At 45.2% G+C, this 16,545-nt stretch overlaps 2 protein-coding genes across 7 annotated transcripts in view; one reads left to right on the forward strand and one right to left on the reverse strand.

Moving 5' to 3' along the window:
* LOC118406008 (kelch-like protein 42) overlaps positions 1-16,545 on the forward strand; it is a 266,342-nt gene that overhangs the window by 3,047 nt on the left and 246,750 nt on the right. The window contains exons 3-4 of one of the 3 annotated variants that reach the window (XR_004829974.1): positions 347-1,252; positions 1,310-2,235. Coding sequence is in view for 1 of the 3 variants with exons in the window: in XM_035805867.1 (XP_035661760.1) it covers positions 347-615 (269 nt within the window). In the remaining 2 variants the exon portion in view is untranslated. Of the gene's footprint in view, positions 1-346; positions 2,236-16,545 lie in introns of those variants that run through there. The other 2 variants (XR_004829975.1, XM_035805867.1) reach the window with 2 other exon arrangements.
* LOC118405914 lies at positions 1,799-16,102 on the reverse strand. 4 transcript variants are annotated; one of them, XM_035805780.1, is made up of 3 exons: positions 15,712-16,102; positions 14,347-14,496; positions 1,799-8,147 (listed from the first exon to the last, which is right to left on the reverse strand). In XM_035805780.1, exon 3 carries the CDS (start codon positions 8,106-8,108, stop codon positions 3,045-3,047), a length of 5,064 nt encoding a protein of 1,687 aa, XP_035661673.1. In that variant the 5' UTR covers positions 8,109-8,147; positions 14,347-14,496; positions 15,712-16,102; the 3' UTR covers positions 1,799-3,044. The 4 variants fall into 4 exon arrangements, with proteins under 4 accessions (XP_035661673.1, XP_035661665.1, XP_035661680.1 ...); XM_035805772.1 differs by having other exon boundaries at positions 14,347-14,499; XM_035805787.1 differs by lacking the exon at positions 14,347-14,496 and having other exon boundaries at positions 1,799-5,710; positions 5,903-8,147; positions 15,712-16,101.

A 16,545-nucleotide genomic window follows, 5' to 3' on the forward strand; every position in this document is an offset into this window, starting at 1 on the left:
ATTATACCAATCTTGTAGATGTACTGAGATGTTATCAATGAAAACGCTCTCCAATTTCATTGACTTTTCTTATCAATGGAACAGGCAGGCGATGACCGCCATGTTGGTGTCCCTATTTGCATTCCAATGGATGGCTTTCCCTTTTTTAGATAAAGAAATCTAGCAGCCATCCTGTGGTCGGGTCAGAAGATCCTTAAATGTCCGAAAACGCATGAGCTATGATCTACTGAAATGCAAATGGAGACACCAACATGGTGGCTGACACAACGATGACGTCCCATGAAAAATGCATATGCTTCACAATCTTATACTACTAGTAATAAAACTCTTCTCTTTCGTAACACAGGAGAGTGGTATACAATGATGCGGCCAATGGGCGGAGGCTACACGAAAAACCGTTTCGATCACGTCGTCTACGACGGAGACATCTTCTTTGTGGGGAGGGTGACGACCCAGCGCTGTACCCCCTCAAGAGGCGTATGGGACTGTCTGGCCGGAGTACCCGGATGTGGGTACAGGAAGGCGTTTGTGTTGAAGTTGAAGAGATTGTTACCTTTTCCAGACGAGGTGTACAGCGGTGGCAATGCCGGGATTCGGAAAGCGATGAACACGTAAAATGGAATGCCGTTCAATACGGAACAACTAGCAATGTTAGCCAGTTTGGTGGGCATTGTAAATGATAGGAACGCTTTAATTAACGGCAAAGTTATATCATTGCAAATGCACGACCAGAAACCCTTTCTTCAAGTTACCACATGTACCCTGCCAAAGGTCCCAACAGTATAGAAGTGGAGGACCACCGTATTGGTTATAGCAGATGGCCACGCCGGGACGTAGTCAGGACAAAGAATGGACCACCTTTGGCCTTATAGATGGATTATAACAGATGGCCACACCGGGACGTAGTCGGGACAATAGACCACCTTGGTAGGCAACACCAGATGGTAACACCAGGACGTAGTCGGGACAATAGCTTACACCAGATGGCCACAACGAGACGTAGTCGGGGCGATAGACCACCTTAAAATAGGTTACACAAGATGGCCACAACGGGACGTACTCAGGAAAATAGACCACCTTAATAATAGGTGACACCAGATGGCCACAGCGGGACGTATTCGAGACGGTAGACCACCGGTTTTAATAGGTTACAACAGATGGCCACACCGGCAAGTAGTCGGGACAATAGACCACCTTATTTCTAATAGGTTACACTAGATGGCCACGCCGGGACGATAGACCACTTTAATAGGTTACACCAGATGGCCACAGCGGGACGTAGTCGGGACGATGTAGACCACTTTAATAGGTTACACCAGATGGCCACAGCGGGACTAGTTCGGACAATTGGTGTCTATGACCGAGGATGACATGATGGATGGTCACATCACAGCAAGACGCAGTCGGGACAGACAATGGTCCAGCTAACAACGGCAGTACAGGAATGCCAGTCCGGGGGTAGGGATAAAGGACCACCGCCACAATAGATGGTCACACCAGGTGCCCCGTTTTCCTCCAGCACATGGCCCAATAAGCGCGGTAAGGAAATGGTGGACATGCCTAGGAGACTTCCATATCAACCTCTGATCGAAGAGTTAAGTATTTTACACTAATAATCTAGTAGAAGCATATGTTTGCAGGGATGATCATAAACTTTTTCTGATAATTTTGACACACTACCTTAAGGAACAACGGGGAAGCCAGAAAACATCTGCCTGGAGATTGCACTTACTCGTTTGAGATCGGGAACAACAATTAAGACAATGGAGACAAAAAGAGTTGGGCAAGTAACAGTCTTATTTCAGGAACAAAAACAAATATTTAATGCACAACAGTGACTAACAACATTGTAGCAGTGAAATCTACGAGAACAGATGATATGATAACGAAGGGTTAACGTTAGTCAATGATAAAAAGCAATGCCATCCCAGTTCTGCTCGTTTTAAAGTCATGGATCCCTGTTTCTGTGTGCCTCCGATGAGTTTTTTTAAACCTCCTTGGTGTCTCCGTTCGTGATAGAACGTGTCCAGTATTTTGACAGAAAAATGTACTATTCAATATACATGTACTCGATGTTGTGAGATAAATTCAAAAGTTATATGAACTAAAACTACTCTACTCTACTCTACTCAGCCCTGTAGCTAAAAGGGGCTTAAAAGAGGTTTAAAAGAGATAAAACCAACTTTTGTACATGTTGGGGTCCTAGGCCGTACAATAAAAAGCCATAACACTAAATTGTTGTCTGGATGCGTACCTGATCTACAGGCCAACACAATGAAAAGCATCTGTATTTATATTGCTAGTTGCTGTGTAACAAAGCAAAAGTCATAAAGCTGTCATGTGCTGTGTTAGACTAGGTAAAGGTCATTACCATTTTGCCTAATCTACGCAATGATAAATGTTATGACTTTCATTTATCATGAATGGTGTGTGTTCAAGAAATGCATCACGAAATATGAAATACAGTTGCTTTTCATTTAACCATGACAATATATAGAAAGTTAGGATTGATAATGTATAGAAATAACGTGAGATACTCATCAGTTAGGTTAATACATGAAAGTGTAAAAGTGTAAAACGTTGAACGAAAACAAAGGGAAATGTACCTAACAATAAAGCATTGAAAAAGATAGAGGATCCTAACAACTACCTGCATCCACTATCATAAAATGCCACTATAACATAGACAAAAATCATTTTTCTAAGTGACGTATTGATGTACGTGAATCTTATATCAGATCATGAGACCTGCTGGAATGTTGAAGCCCTTTAAGGCTTGGATAAATACACTGTCTTTAAGTCGTGCAAGCAACAACTTGCAGGTTCTGGCCCTAACCAAGAAATATTGACGTAGGAATTGATATGAGTCTTTGCTTTGAAAACCTCAGAAGATGTCAACATTCTAACACGACAAACGTTACGTCCAATTACGCGATAAAGTCGTGACGACCAGATTTCTGATTATTCTATTTCCATTTGCCGTATCTAACGCTATCGTATCTCTGACTAGACATCGCTACAACACAGCTGGCAGAACCATGGTCTCACGGCCGACGATGCCGTGGTTGTTGACTGTCGGTGCCTTTCTGACGGGCCGCCGATGGCACGTTGTGATGCTGGTGTACAGAGTACGGCGGGGGACCATCTCTCGGTGACGGAGGAGTAAGATGTCTGGCCCACAGCTGATGGTGAGTGGGGGTGGGAGGAGTGAGTCCAGGGCCATGCCCATGGGCAGACACTGAGTAGCTGATCTCGACCTGATGTCTGGGCCCGGGAACCGGTTGGTTCTGGTAATGATGAGTTGGGGCCACATCTCTAGGCTGCGTTCGTGTATATGGCATAAAGGCAGAATGGTCGACATGGAGGCTGTAGCTGGGCAGTGCATGGGGATGGGGTGGGGAGAACTCACGGTTAGCCACTGCAGCGAGCTGGCTGAGAGACCCAACAGGTCCACCTGCCCTTTCTGTGGAGCTTCTGGATCGCATCACGTGTTGCTGCTGACTACTAGGTGATGTGTACACTGCTTGTGCGCGTTGGAAGTTATTGACGTGTGATCTCCCTTGTGGTTGTGCCCCATTTGGAGGAGACATGTCGCGCTGGTCAAACGGACTAGCCGCTGATATGGTGTCTCCTCTTGGTAAAGGTGGAGAGTAGTGGCTCGTTGGTACTAGCGGTGTAGCTGGACCCCTAGCATGGCCTTGTTGGGGTCTGGGCATATTTGGTGAGCTTCCTGATGGCCTGTGCTGCTGTTTCGTTGGTAGACCAAGCATGGAATGTGCATTTCCGACATGGCTTTGTCGAGTTTCAGCCGCATTTGACGAGATTGTGTTGTTGCACATTTCGGGCACATTTGCACTGTTACACCTTCTACAATTGCACCTGTCACCGTCCCTTATGTCCCATGGCAACCTTTGCTGTCCCGTCGTCAAACCTTGCACGCTCGAAGTTGGCAAACGATGTATGCTCGCAGACTGTGTGTTTTGGGCATGGCTTTGTGGAAGTTCGGACACATTAGGTGAAGCTACACTGTTACGCATTTCCTTTGGTATATTTCGCCGCCCAGTTAGTAAACTAAACAGAGGAGACGCATTTTCGGCATTTCCTTTTCCTTTCCCTGGCTTATCAGATACCTCTGCAGTATTTGGTGGCTCCGTTTGGCTGTTTTCTTCAGCTAACGCACAAGGGTTGCTCTGCAACGAAGTTTCACTTTTCACTGAGACGGTGGAAGCTCTTGAATACGGGCGTTCCGTTGTCGACGTGGTCGCACACTCTTCTTCAGGCTTATCCGCTGGAGTCTGCGTCTTCTCTGAATGTTGGTCACTAACGGCAGTCATGTTATCTTGCTGAAGTTGCTGCCTTTTCTCTTTGACGATCATGTGGAGCAGCTTCACAGTAGCTCGCAGTGTCATGTTAAGCTTAACCATCCTTTTACACTGCTCCATCGTCTTCCCGGCTTTAGAGAAACATGCGCCAACCTCCGGACTGCAGGGGACGATGCTAAGCTCCAACTGTTCGAGAGCGTCCATGAGCTCGAACGCGTCCACGCCTCGAAGCAGAGACGCCATGTCCAAACTAAGGACGAAGCGCGATCCTCCCCTCTCTACGACTGGAATCGGAGCACCTTCCCCCACAGTCTCCCATCTAAGTTCACTCTTCAACTGATCTCTTTCAGACACTACGGAGTGCGACGGTTGTCGTCGACGGGGTGTTTCTGAGCGCTCTTCAGAGGCAGAACTCCAGCAACTAGAAATACGAATGGAGTTTTCCCAAGCCATACCACCATTTGTGTTCGCACTGTTGGCATTATCAATCTTTGCCTCTTCAGTGTTATTTGCTCCTGCAAAACTATCCGATCGTGCTTGTCTGACTGTAGCTTGACTAGGGTGAGGGGTTGGTGGACCTTCCACGGGACTCGGACTCGTTATTTCTGTAGACACATCATTAGCTATAGACATTGTGATTCTCTCTTCAGCATCGGGATCATAACCAAGAGAGGTACAATGTCTCTTACGAGGGGGTTCCTCTAAGATGTCTTCTGGTGTCTTTCGAATGCTTTCAGACCACGAGTTGTCCTCTGCTTGATGCATGTTACTATATGGTGACGGGTAGTCAGACATCTCCTTCTTTACATTGCAAATGGCATTTGAAATGGTTAAAGTTGCACTCCCATCACTCTCCATGGGCTCACAAGTGTCTCCACCTACGCCTACTGGTGTCTCCGACGTGCCGTTTGTGGAGTAATGTGGCATGTTGTTGACGCTCCTATCGCTCTCCGTGGGCCCACAGGCGTCTCTGTCTACGCCTTCCGTTGTCTCTGACATACCATTTGTGGACTCGTGTGGCATGTCGTAGTCATTTCGTTTGTCGTAGACACTCCCATCCTTCTCTATGAGCTCACAAGTGTCTCCGTCTAAGCCTGCCGGTGTCTCTGACGTACCATTTGTGGGGTCATGTGGCATGTCGTAGGCAATCCCATCACTTTCCATGGGCTCGCAAGTGCCTCCGCCTACACCTACTGATGTCTGCGACGCGCCATTTAAGGAGTCACTTGGCATGACGTCAGCATAGACACTCCCATCAGTCTCCATGGGCTCACATGTGTCTCCGTCTACGCCTACTGGTGTCACCGACATACCATTTGTGGAGTCATATGGCATGCCGTAGGCACTCCCATTCTCCTCCGAGGGCTCACAATGGTCTCCTTCTACGCCTACTGGTGTCTCCGACGTACCATTTGTGGAGTCATATGGCATGCCGTAGGTACTCCCATCCTCCTCCGTGGGTTCACACGTGTCTCCTTCTACGCCTACTGGTGTCTCCGACGTACCATTTGTGGAGTCATATGGCATGCCGTAGGTACTCCCATCCTCTTCCGTGGGTTCACACGTGTCTCCTTCTACGCCTACCGGTGTCTCTGAAGACATACCATTTGTGGATTCATGTGGCAGGTCGAAGTCATGTGGTTTGTCGTAGACGCTCTCATCACTCTCCATGGGCGCACAGGCGTCCCTGTCTACGCCTACTGGTGTCTCCGACGTGCCATTTGAGATGTGATGTGACATGTCGTGAACACCAGTCCCGGGAGGCACAGAACCCGTGTCTGGGATGTCCCGTGATGAACACGTGTCTATGACGAACCCTTCATCCGAGTGTTGTTGGCTCTGACCAGACACCGAGTGCTTTTCTGGATTCAGATCGGACGGTGACTCAAGCACGCGTGTACCAGGAGATTCTTCAGTTGAACATGAGCTGCCTTCGCCATCTACACTCCCCTGTACTGAGGCTGGATATTGGTCACCGGGCAGACCCATCACAATCTGGAGGATCTTCAACAGTGTGGCTCTGCCCGGAACCTCAATCCTCTCAGGAGTAGACGTAGTACGTAGACCAAGTGCAAAACATACCTCCAAAATGTCTTCCTTTGACTTATGTGGAACCAGATGATGAACCTCGGACAGGAAGCAATACCTCCTCTCGTTAAGAACTATGCACCGTAAAGGTGCGCAGGGAATCTGCTTCTTGCAGTTCTTACTATGGGTTTTCAAGTAGAAGGTCCCCGCATATCGTTTCGTTTCCCTGACGTCGCGGTTGCTCTGGTCTTTGGACGTCGCGGAAACTGCTTCAGGAAGACATGTGGCAGGACGTCCGTCTACCAACTGTCTCAGAACGGTGTGAAACAGTTTTTCGTCTCCTACCTTGAAAACCCAGAAGTCATTCGACGTAACGTGTTGGGCACTGGTTGTGTCATCTAGAACTTTCAGAACGGCAGGTGGCCCGAGGACGTACTCTATCCCAGTTGTGAAGACACTGACGATTCTCATCACGCTGTTGGTGTCAGACTCAGAGGATGTCTCCTGATCAGGCTGCTGTGTGTTCGGAACTGCTGAGAGAACCTGACGTCCAGAGAAGTACACTTTGCCGTCCAGGACTACACGGGTAACACTGTGGCCGTTGATATCAACCGCTCCAATCCATTCCGGCGTCTTGGCCAATTCTGCCCTTGCCGTCTCGATGGCTTTCATCATCGTTGGTCTCTGCTTTGACTCTACCTTGCTGAAATGTTCTTCTAAGAATGCCAGCAGTGAGAACAACGGCAACAAACTATTCGTTCGCACAAGCATCGGGCAAAGAGGTTTCCTGTTTGATATCTCTTCAAAGCACTTCATTACCGCATTCTCCGCTGTGTTCACAATAAACCATTCTAGGCCAAAGATACAGCACAGCTTCTTCAGTGTATCTCTATTGAATCCGGGTACGGCTGAAGTGATGCTTCTGGCGCGAACATAGATCCTGATCCTCCGCACAACGTCTATCTTCTTCCCTGTGCTGAGGCTGATGCTCCCGATGTGGCGTGCAGGGTGTTGACTGGATGGTCGCCTTTCTCTGACATTCTCTTTGTGCGTGACCTGGTCGACAGTGTTTTTGTTTGTGGCAACACCAGCGGGCAGATCGCGATGTTCTACTATTGAGTCATCTATTGGTGAACTATTGGCACTATCAGCTGTGTGACTGCTTGCGGCAACACTTTTGCCAGTTTGGAGCGGCGCCGTGTTCGCAGGTGACTGCTGTTGTGTCAGCGGGATGCGAGGTGTTGTATCGCCTACCCAGAGGTCGTCTATACGCAGCTTTCGCAAGCTGCTCTTTGGTTTACTCTTTGGTTTACCTTCTTGTGTTCCCTGTTGTTCCCCTGGCACTGTTGTTGGATTCGTATTTGAGTTGCCTGTAGAGATGCTACCATTACCCGTGGTCTCGTCTTTCGCAGCCTCTTCTTCAGGATTGAGTAACGCTCTTCTCTCCTTGCGATACTCTCTGCATAGCTGTGAATAGTTTTCGTTCAGGTCGGTGATAGGAATCAAGATGCTTTCTTTACAACAGCGACCGGGACCTTTGAAGCCACGAATGGAATTAATCTCCTTGACTTCCTGGCCATTCGGCTTGTACAGCGTAGTCCCAAGAGACATGAACTTTTGGGACAACTCGGTGGTTGTAAAACCCGGGAACACGCTCGCACATAGAGCGTACAGTGGCGTGAGGGCCAGGCCATTTCGTTTGATTCTGGGGAGGGTGTAGTTTCTCCTGAACATGTAGACGTCACCTTTGGAGGGCATCTTCTCCGTGTGTCTTGGTGATCACAGCATCTCAGTCATCTGAGGGTTAAAACAATGATGTTAGTTATTTTTATTTATCAATAAACTGAGACGGGCTTAATTCAAGTCACTGTTAAGGGCAAGTGTTTTAATCAGAGCATGTCATTGTTAACATATACTTTTATTCATATTGATTTGTCAGGCCTATAACTTATATCCCTTTACTTTCCCCAACTTTAAATCAACATTATGAGTAGAAGACACTTTTCACCTGAACCCGTAACATATGCATATAAAGAAATGTGTTGCAGTCTCTACCAGACCCATCTGCGGATATTAGCAATATTCGAAGTTGTCCAAATAATATTGTTGTCCTAATATTTTGGCGGTTTGAGCGCCTGGGTCCAGTGGAGACTACATGCGTAGGTGGTGTGATCTCCAACCAACTTCTACTGGTCGTGACAGAAAAGACGCTGTACACGGTGTATACAGGTTCAGTGTACTTAGCACTTTTCGAGAAGTACAATGGACAGTGGACCCTAATCCTAAACCGAACCCTAGGCCATATTTACACAATCGCTGCATAGTGATGTTTACCTAGTCTCTGCCAGACTCCCGCCTGGCCGAATTGTATAAAAGGGGAACAAAAGTCTAGCTGCAAAAGCCTGACAGAAAACACATAGTAACTTATTTGTCCCTATTTGGTCAAATTATTCTCTTGGTTTATACAGCTGACACGTCTGCCTGGAGACTAATGTTTACCTTCTGATGCATGTAACACATATGAAATTCCCATTATTTACCATTGGGAAGGTGTGGCGTTTTCATATTAACCATGCAAATTAGACCCTTATTTGCATATTTCGTATGGGCTACCTTACAAGCATGGCAAGTTTCAAAGACCTAGTGTAGAATTTTCTCATTGATTATTGCATAGATCATTAAACACACATCTTATTGTAAATTAGTATTTCCTTCCTTCAGTTATCTTTGAATTATAGCAGAAAAAAGACTTGACGTCAAATGTTATAAAACACATTGATTTAAACTACTATGAAATTTCTAACCTTTACCACTATGGAATTATACTATTTTTTTTTAATTATGAGGTCTACATTTGCATAACTAATATTCATCAACATTCCACTCTTTCACAGTAACGCTAGAAATCCGCTAGGGGCCCATTATCAAACTTCGTTTTTCCGACCCCTACCAACATATAGCTACCGAATACCTTCAGATTCATATAACTTTGAAGGCTTCTAGAGTTATGCTGTGGACAGACAGACAGCCACACAGACAAACACACCCGAGATATAACCTTCTTGGCGAAGGTACTGATGAAATAAATCCCTGTTCCTTTATTTGGTTCTTTTGCAAGATTTTACACAAAGGGTTCCAGAACAAACTAGATCAAACTAGTCTCACTTCCCGAGCACAAGAGATGTTCAGCTGCAGTACAAAAGCTGTTAGCTTTCTTATGTTTAATAGGCATGTTCCCCATCAACCTCTGCTAAGCATGGGCCTGTCTACAGTTCCGTAAAATCTAACCGGCGTGTGCCGATGAACTAGGTGGGCGGGAACACTCTTAGCACTGTAGAGATACTAGTAGCGGGGAGCTCACGATAGTTTACAAGGATACTGTGGCTTAGAACATAACAGAAGCATATGTGGACCGCGGAGAGGTATTAAAGTTACCGTATCCTTAGTATAACGTAATCTCCAGTCAGATTAAGCGGTGCTATCTTATGCCACCGGTGAATCCAGGCCCGGGTGAATCTGCCTGGACCAGCTGTCAGAAAAGTGGGCAGGTCAAATAAAAGGCCAATAAAACGGGTCAGAAAGTCAAAAGTCGGAAGAAGAAGGCCTCAGTATCATTAGAAACAGATGATGCGGGCAGCTTCCCCTGATGGTATGTACAGTACTAAAGCTGTGTCAGTAGCCAAATGATAGCTTTATCCTTCATATGGGCGGAGAAAATGGTTCGGATTAGATGCGTTGGAGGAAGTCGGTAATTAACCCTCAATGACTCGTTGCCGTAAGTCAATAAAGCTGAAACGACCGGCGAACAAATACTGGAAAGGCTATCTCCGGTGTGTATTATTTACTCGATTACTGAATGGGTACACTCGATCACTGACATCTGGCATCAAAGTTTTGGTATTCTCCAAGCAGGGATTAGGCTCCGGCTTGTTGTTTGGGTGTCTTTATATACTTTTTTGCCAGGCTTTCTTTTTGCTACCTGGCGGACAAAGAGAAAACCTCTCAAAATAGAAAGCCCCAGAAAAACGTTGTAAGACGTCAAACGAAAGCCAGTGGTTAACAATACATATGCTTGGTGAGTAGTATTTGGGGAGTCTACAGAATAGAAAGACATCTGTAAAACCAGGTGACCAGGTCAGTGTGGCTTTACTGTCACGTGTTGAAGGATCAGACATGTGTTTTCACTTGTTAGTTTACGACATGATATCAGGGCAAAGTGATTAGCAAATGACAGCAGTGCAAGACAAATGTCCACATCAAAGGATAAACAAAATGCCTCTGACCCGATGTGTTGCTCCTCAGAAATACAAGCCCAGAAATGGCTAACGTAAAGATGCCTTTTGTTGCAGACAGTGTTACTGTCGGACGACCCGATTCATTGAAATGCCACATTTACAGTCCAACCTTGTCTGAATACAAGTAAAAGCACTGAGGAAAATAGTTGGTGAGTGAGCGTGGTTTCTCCGAACAAATGAATTCATTTGTGAGAAAAAACAAACAAATATTACCCAATAAATCTAGTCTTTACCGCTGGAAAAACTGCAGTAATCCAAATAGAACTCCTTCGACGAGTCTGTGAGCTCTAAATTACGAGGAGGCATGACCCTGACGGGAAGGGGGAACTCGTCGAACATTTCTTCGTCGGCATCAGGGTCATGCCTTCTCGTAATTAATTAGAGCTCGCAGACTCGTCGTCCGATCGATTTTCGCTACATGTGACGGGGGTATTAGGGCGTGGTAACATAGGTCGTGCGATCGCCGTACGATCGCTAACTTCGGGCATATTTGAGGACAAAAATGTAAAGCCTCCTGCAAAGTTCAACTGTCTTGGTACACTAAATGCTGTTTTGGACCTATGTCAGTGGTTGGTTCTGTCACGGCCTGCTTGAAAATCCTAAGCCATCAAAATCGCACGACGATCGCTCGATCTCTGTGATCGCGCCCTAAGGTACATGGTGCATGACATGGTTTCCTCTTGGTTGTCAAATAATTGAATAAAGATCATCTCAGTAAGTGTAGTTCGTTAGAACAGTAGTCTTTGTTTAGCCTCTGCGTATAGCACTAGTTCTCCCTGGCAAAACCATTGATTTAGAAAGAATGCGTCCTGTTTCCATGGCCTAAAAAGCCCAGCTCCCCGGCTCTACGATCAGCATGCACACAAAGAAAGTTGTCTCTATCCATAGCGCTTAGCGTTTAATCAGTGAAACTCGTCCATGGCCGACTTACACCTCTGGTAAGTTGTTTTCACTTCTATTTTTGTCAGTTAGTGAAGGTCAGATGTCTAGCGGAGATTTGTACATAAGGCCTTCTATATAAGTTATAACGTCCTTGCCAGAGTCAATCGTTCATTAAGCCTGAAAGAATAAGATATGCTCCGTGCTCACATGTCGAATCCTTAAACACAGAAATACGGATTTGTGGCTACTTTGAATCTCGTAGTCTGACTTAGTAGAACACAAAAGGTTTGAAACCCGACAGTTGATCACATCTCCGTTGTAACTGATTCATCACACTTTACAATGGCACCCCATTTGCAATTCTCTTGCATCCATGGACCGAGAACCCGGGGCTGCCAAACTGCTTGGAAATTTCATCTCACCTGCGCTCTTTCCTACTCCGCTCTGTCTCCGATCTGTAGCGGCTTCTCGGCTTAGTCGGACCAACTTTCCCTTTTTGTTTCCTAATATATGCACATGTTCCGCCCATATCCAAATTTGGTACCAGTAGTCTAGAATAAGCAACTGCGATTGGGCAGCAAGATATTCAAATTAGGTTTGCAATTCATCAATAAGGCCGATTTCCATGAAGTTCGAATGACACGTAACGGAATTGTTGGACCCTGATTCGACCTCAGGTCATCAGCTAGCTGGATAAAACCATATGTTCTATACCCCTTGTGACCGAACCATTTTGACCCTGTTATTGACTCAAGCCAAGGACGTCCCTCGGGATTAGCCTCTGGGACGGGTGCGGTTCTCCAAGCAGAGGTTGGGTCGCGGAGATACTATACACAGTTTTACTAGTAGTAGTCAGGAAATTCTACCGACGAGAGCAGCGCGGATACACCATTACATAATTTAGTTTCATTTTGAGTCAGGATTTAGACCTTCTTGATTTGATCTGCAAGGCAAGATCAGTGTCCCTACCTGCTACAATGGATGACCTAAATATACGTTAACTGGCAGTAGAAAACTATAGGCCTCCCCGTTGCTATGGAATTATCTTTTCCTTAGCAACGGTTGCTATAGAAACGAGCTACGCTCTTGCATTGATCAGAAAATGAAAACTCTACTTCCGATTGTGACTTTCACTAAGTATTATGTTATTTGCACAAGTATTACTCAAGTTATGCTGATTTTTAACTTTTGGGCATAACAGCATAATTTGCATAAATTTGCATAAAGACCCCTTGAACCATGATGTCCCACCTGGACCATAGAACAACATACCTTAAAATGATCAGAAGACATCAAGCTATCTTTCTATAGTATGATAGTGAACTAAATAAGTACGGGGTGGGCTACGAAGCGACATTTTTTCAGGTATCCAAGTCCTCTTGGATTACTAACGTTACTAGTCTAGAACGTTTTCAACTCGTCTGGTAGAGAATAGTCAAAACGGACGACTGGTAAACGTTACACCAAGAAGGTTATACTAGTGTTCTAGTATCCCACTCCCGAACAAGGGGGTTAAAAAATAATTAAACCTCCTTGCACCTGAAGTGGGGGTACCAGGCGACTACACCTTTACACAGCGCCAGTTTTTCACGCCTGGGTCACGGTGCCTAGGTATTGTTTGTCTGACCTGGCGACCCCACTGGTAATCATTCTGTCACTGTCAGTTGAAAAGAGGAGGTGAACAGAGTGAGAGAGACAGAGGATTACAGAGCTGGGTCCAGGACAAAAGAAAAGAGAAAATTTCGTTGTCACTGCCTGCCACGTCTGTATCCATCCTTTATGATTTATCCCTGATAGTCTTCCAGCGACATCCGATAAGGACATGGGTTTATCCCCTGGTTACATCACACATGTACTTTTGATAATCATTCTTTTCACACTAGTGATCATTTCCGCGACAGGTTGGATCATGATGAGAGGATGTGCGCCAGACCATGTCCCTAGCCTGGTATCCAGCCGTATTATAGCTCCCGAGTCTCTTCTGTCCTCTACGCAAGTATATATAAAATAATGTTATTGATAATTACTGTATCCTGTATTTGTCACATTTAACTGTTATATGCCTCCCCAACGATGCACACTTTCCCGAGCTAGGATGCGAATACTTCAGGCAGAGGTTGAGTCGCGGAGGTTTTAATAGTAGTCGGGATTCTTTACCGGCTCGCTTGTAAGAAAATATGGCTGCATAGGTACATTAATTTGTTAACGTTCTTGGCTGGATGGAGCTGCATAATCTAGCCAAGAACGTTATACAATGTTCTCATCCAGACAGCTACTAAAGATCACTAAAGTATAATATTTTGCTTTCTTTCCAAAGGCTCGTATTGTTTTTCTGCTCCTCTTGCACATATACCAAGCCTGGTAGACCTCTCTCAGTAGAAAAGGGCCTTTTTCTGACAGCGTTATAATTCTTCTAGCCGTGCTCATCAATAACATTTGACAGAACCACCTAGGCGCCAATGAATCTCACCCCGTAGAAAATTCCACGGTGTGAGCCAACCTCGGTGGCGGTCAACACTTCCGGGAAGCGTATGGTGGACTACCAGGATTCTTTCTCCGAGAGAAGATTAGCGTGCAAACTGGTCTCTATCACACTCATTAAGATAATCTATGAGCCAAATCTGCAAATCGGGTCCAACTATTCGGCTCCAGGGCCAACATGCCCCCGAGGAAACTTTCCCTATGCCCCGGGGGCATGAGGTCAGCGCTTCGGTTCCAAGAGTCGGACCAACATGCCAACGAAACACAAGAAAACAACTTCCCTATAACTTCCCTCCGGCCCCTGTTACAAGCGCTATTCTGTTTAATATCGTACTTACCGCTGTTAATATACCTCCAGAAGGCCGTTTCGAGTTGATGACGGGGCTTTGGCGCTTGCGAGTCTGAGTAGACTGTAAATACTTTGACTTCCAAAATTGTGGAACAGCTCGACTGTCGACAACAACACGTGTGAACCAGGGCCCCGATCACTGCTAAATGAAATCAGATTTGCATGGTGTTTGTTTTTCCTGTGGTCATAAATCACTGCAGACAACACAGTCTGTGGTCAAAACACATTCACAGTACACATGTCTGACTTCAATGAACAGACTAGCCAACCTCGAATTCTAACAATCTTGTAGACCATGATGTACAGACAACCCATTGTTTAAAATGTGTATTGGGTGTGTACCGTGTACCTGAACATTTCAACAAGTCTCCAAAGAGTTGAACCTGAATGGCTGAATGGGACAATATTTGTCGACACTTTATCTTTATGAAAAATCCACTGCATGTCATTGTGTATATGTGCATGTCCTGCATGTGTATATTGTTTATTTGTAGTGCCTAAGTGCGCTGAACCATCCACAAAGACCGATCAACTGAAACTTTGAGTTTGAGCGACGAAAACTGGAGCCAAAAACCTACGCCTCCTATTGGCTGAAACCTGGCTCTACTCGATACTCTACTCAAAAGCTGCGACCTGGTCCAAGGACGTTATATGCCTGGTCGAAACGATCAACTCTAGATCACTCTACTCTATTCTTTATAGGACTTATAGGCCATGGCTTCCCCGATAGCCGGGATTATCTGATTTGAGAAAAACAAACAAAACAGAGGCTATTGATGAGCTAGCCTGTCATTGACCTCATGCTTGGAGAGCCAAGATGCCAGACTTATAATCACATCAAATGTGTCTAAATGTGTTAATAACTTAATTCCTGAATTCAACCTCCTTGCTGAATTGTACACGGTTTAACTTTAACGGTTTAGCGATCAAATTGATTATCATACTGTCCTACCAGAAAACGGCACACACACACACACAAAAGGTCTGCTAAGCCCTTATTGGTCTTATTATATCGTTGGGACCGAAGCTGTGGAAGCCTGACTACCAGGCTACTTTAGCTCACAGATTAAAAAAAAAAAAACTAATATGATCTTAGCCACGGAAAATGGTCTGTCTGAAGGTGAACTGGTCACAGAGAACAACGCACGTGAAAAACATCAGAGAGAACAGACATGTGAAAACAACAGGCTGACATGAATAATCTCAACGCAGCGCTTGACCCAGAAGCATCGGAGCGAATGATGAACTCATTTATCTTTGACACCATAAAGACAAACATGACTATTACAATGAACTAATGATCTGATGAAACACAACAAATAACTCATATAAAAAAGAAAACATATTTCTGTACCTCAATATGCGGTCACCACTCTCGACGTCTTCACAATTCGGCCAAGCAAAAATCACGGACTGACAAGTTGGTTACTCAACACCATTCATATGCATAGATTCTTCATCCATCTGTCACCTCGCTGAAGTAAGGGATCTGTTCTTGTCTTTGTCACCAAAGTTCCGGCGATTTTCAGCACGATGTATCTCCCCTGACTGGTAGTCGTGTTTGATTCGGAAGTCCCCTCTCAAACTTTCCCACCAGCGAGCCGACCGTCCCACGCCCACACGGTGTGTACCTCCTCTCCAGACGCTGTGTGGGTGGATCACATACTCAAATCACCGCGTTCTTCTGCCTTCTCGTGTGTACTTCGGTAAATGAAACCAGTTGACCTTTGCCCTCTTCATCAATTCATCAAGATTTTGACACGTCACGGCTTCCCGCTGGCAGATTCTTTAATTCTCAAGGGAACGTTCTATTTACTGTGCTTTCACTTTTTCTGAAGTACTAGTACTATTCATATTATGTACAGTGTAATATAACATTATAGCTAGACACCTTATCAAACAATATTGCACCTAGATTTGTTTTCGCATATAGCTTTCCAAAGTGGGACATTTTATACCAACATAAAAAAAAACTGGCCAGAAAAAAAAAATGACCTAATATAATACAAAAAGTGACAAACAAAACGTTAAATGCGGGGATCGTAGGATTTGGCCAAAAAATGGGAGCCAGCCCATGCTTTAAGTGTTTGTAATGTACTCTCCAAGCAGAGGTTAGGCTCCGGCTGTTTTTTCAACGTTTTTTTAGTCGTTTTTATTGGACTTTCTATTTTGTAATTTTTCTTGAAGT

This window comes from Branchiostoma floridae, chromosome 2 (genome assembly GCF_000003815.2).
Source record: "Branchiostoma floridae strain S238N-H82 chromosome 2, Bfl_VNyyK, whole genome shotgun sequence".
In the NCBI taxonomy this organism is placed as follows: domain Eukaryota; kingdom Metazoa; phylum Chordata; class Leptocardii; order Amphioxiformes; family Branchiostomatidae; genus Branchiostoma; species Branchiostoma floridae.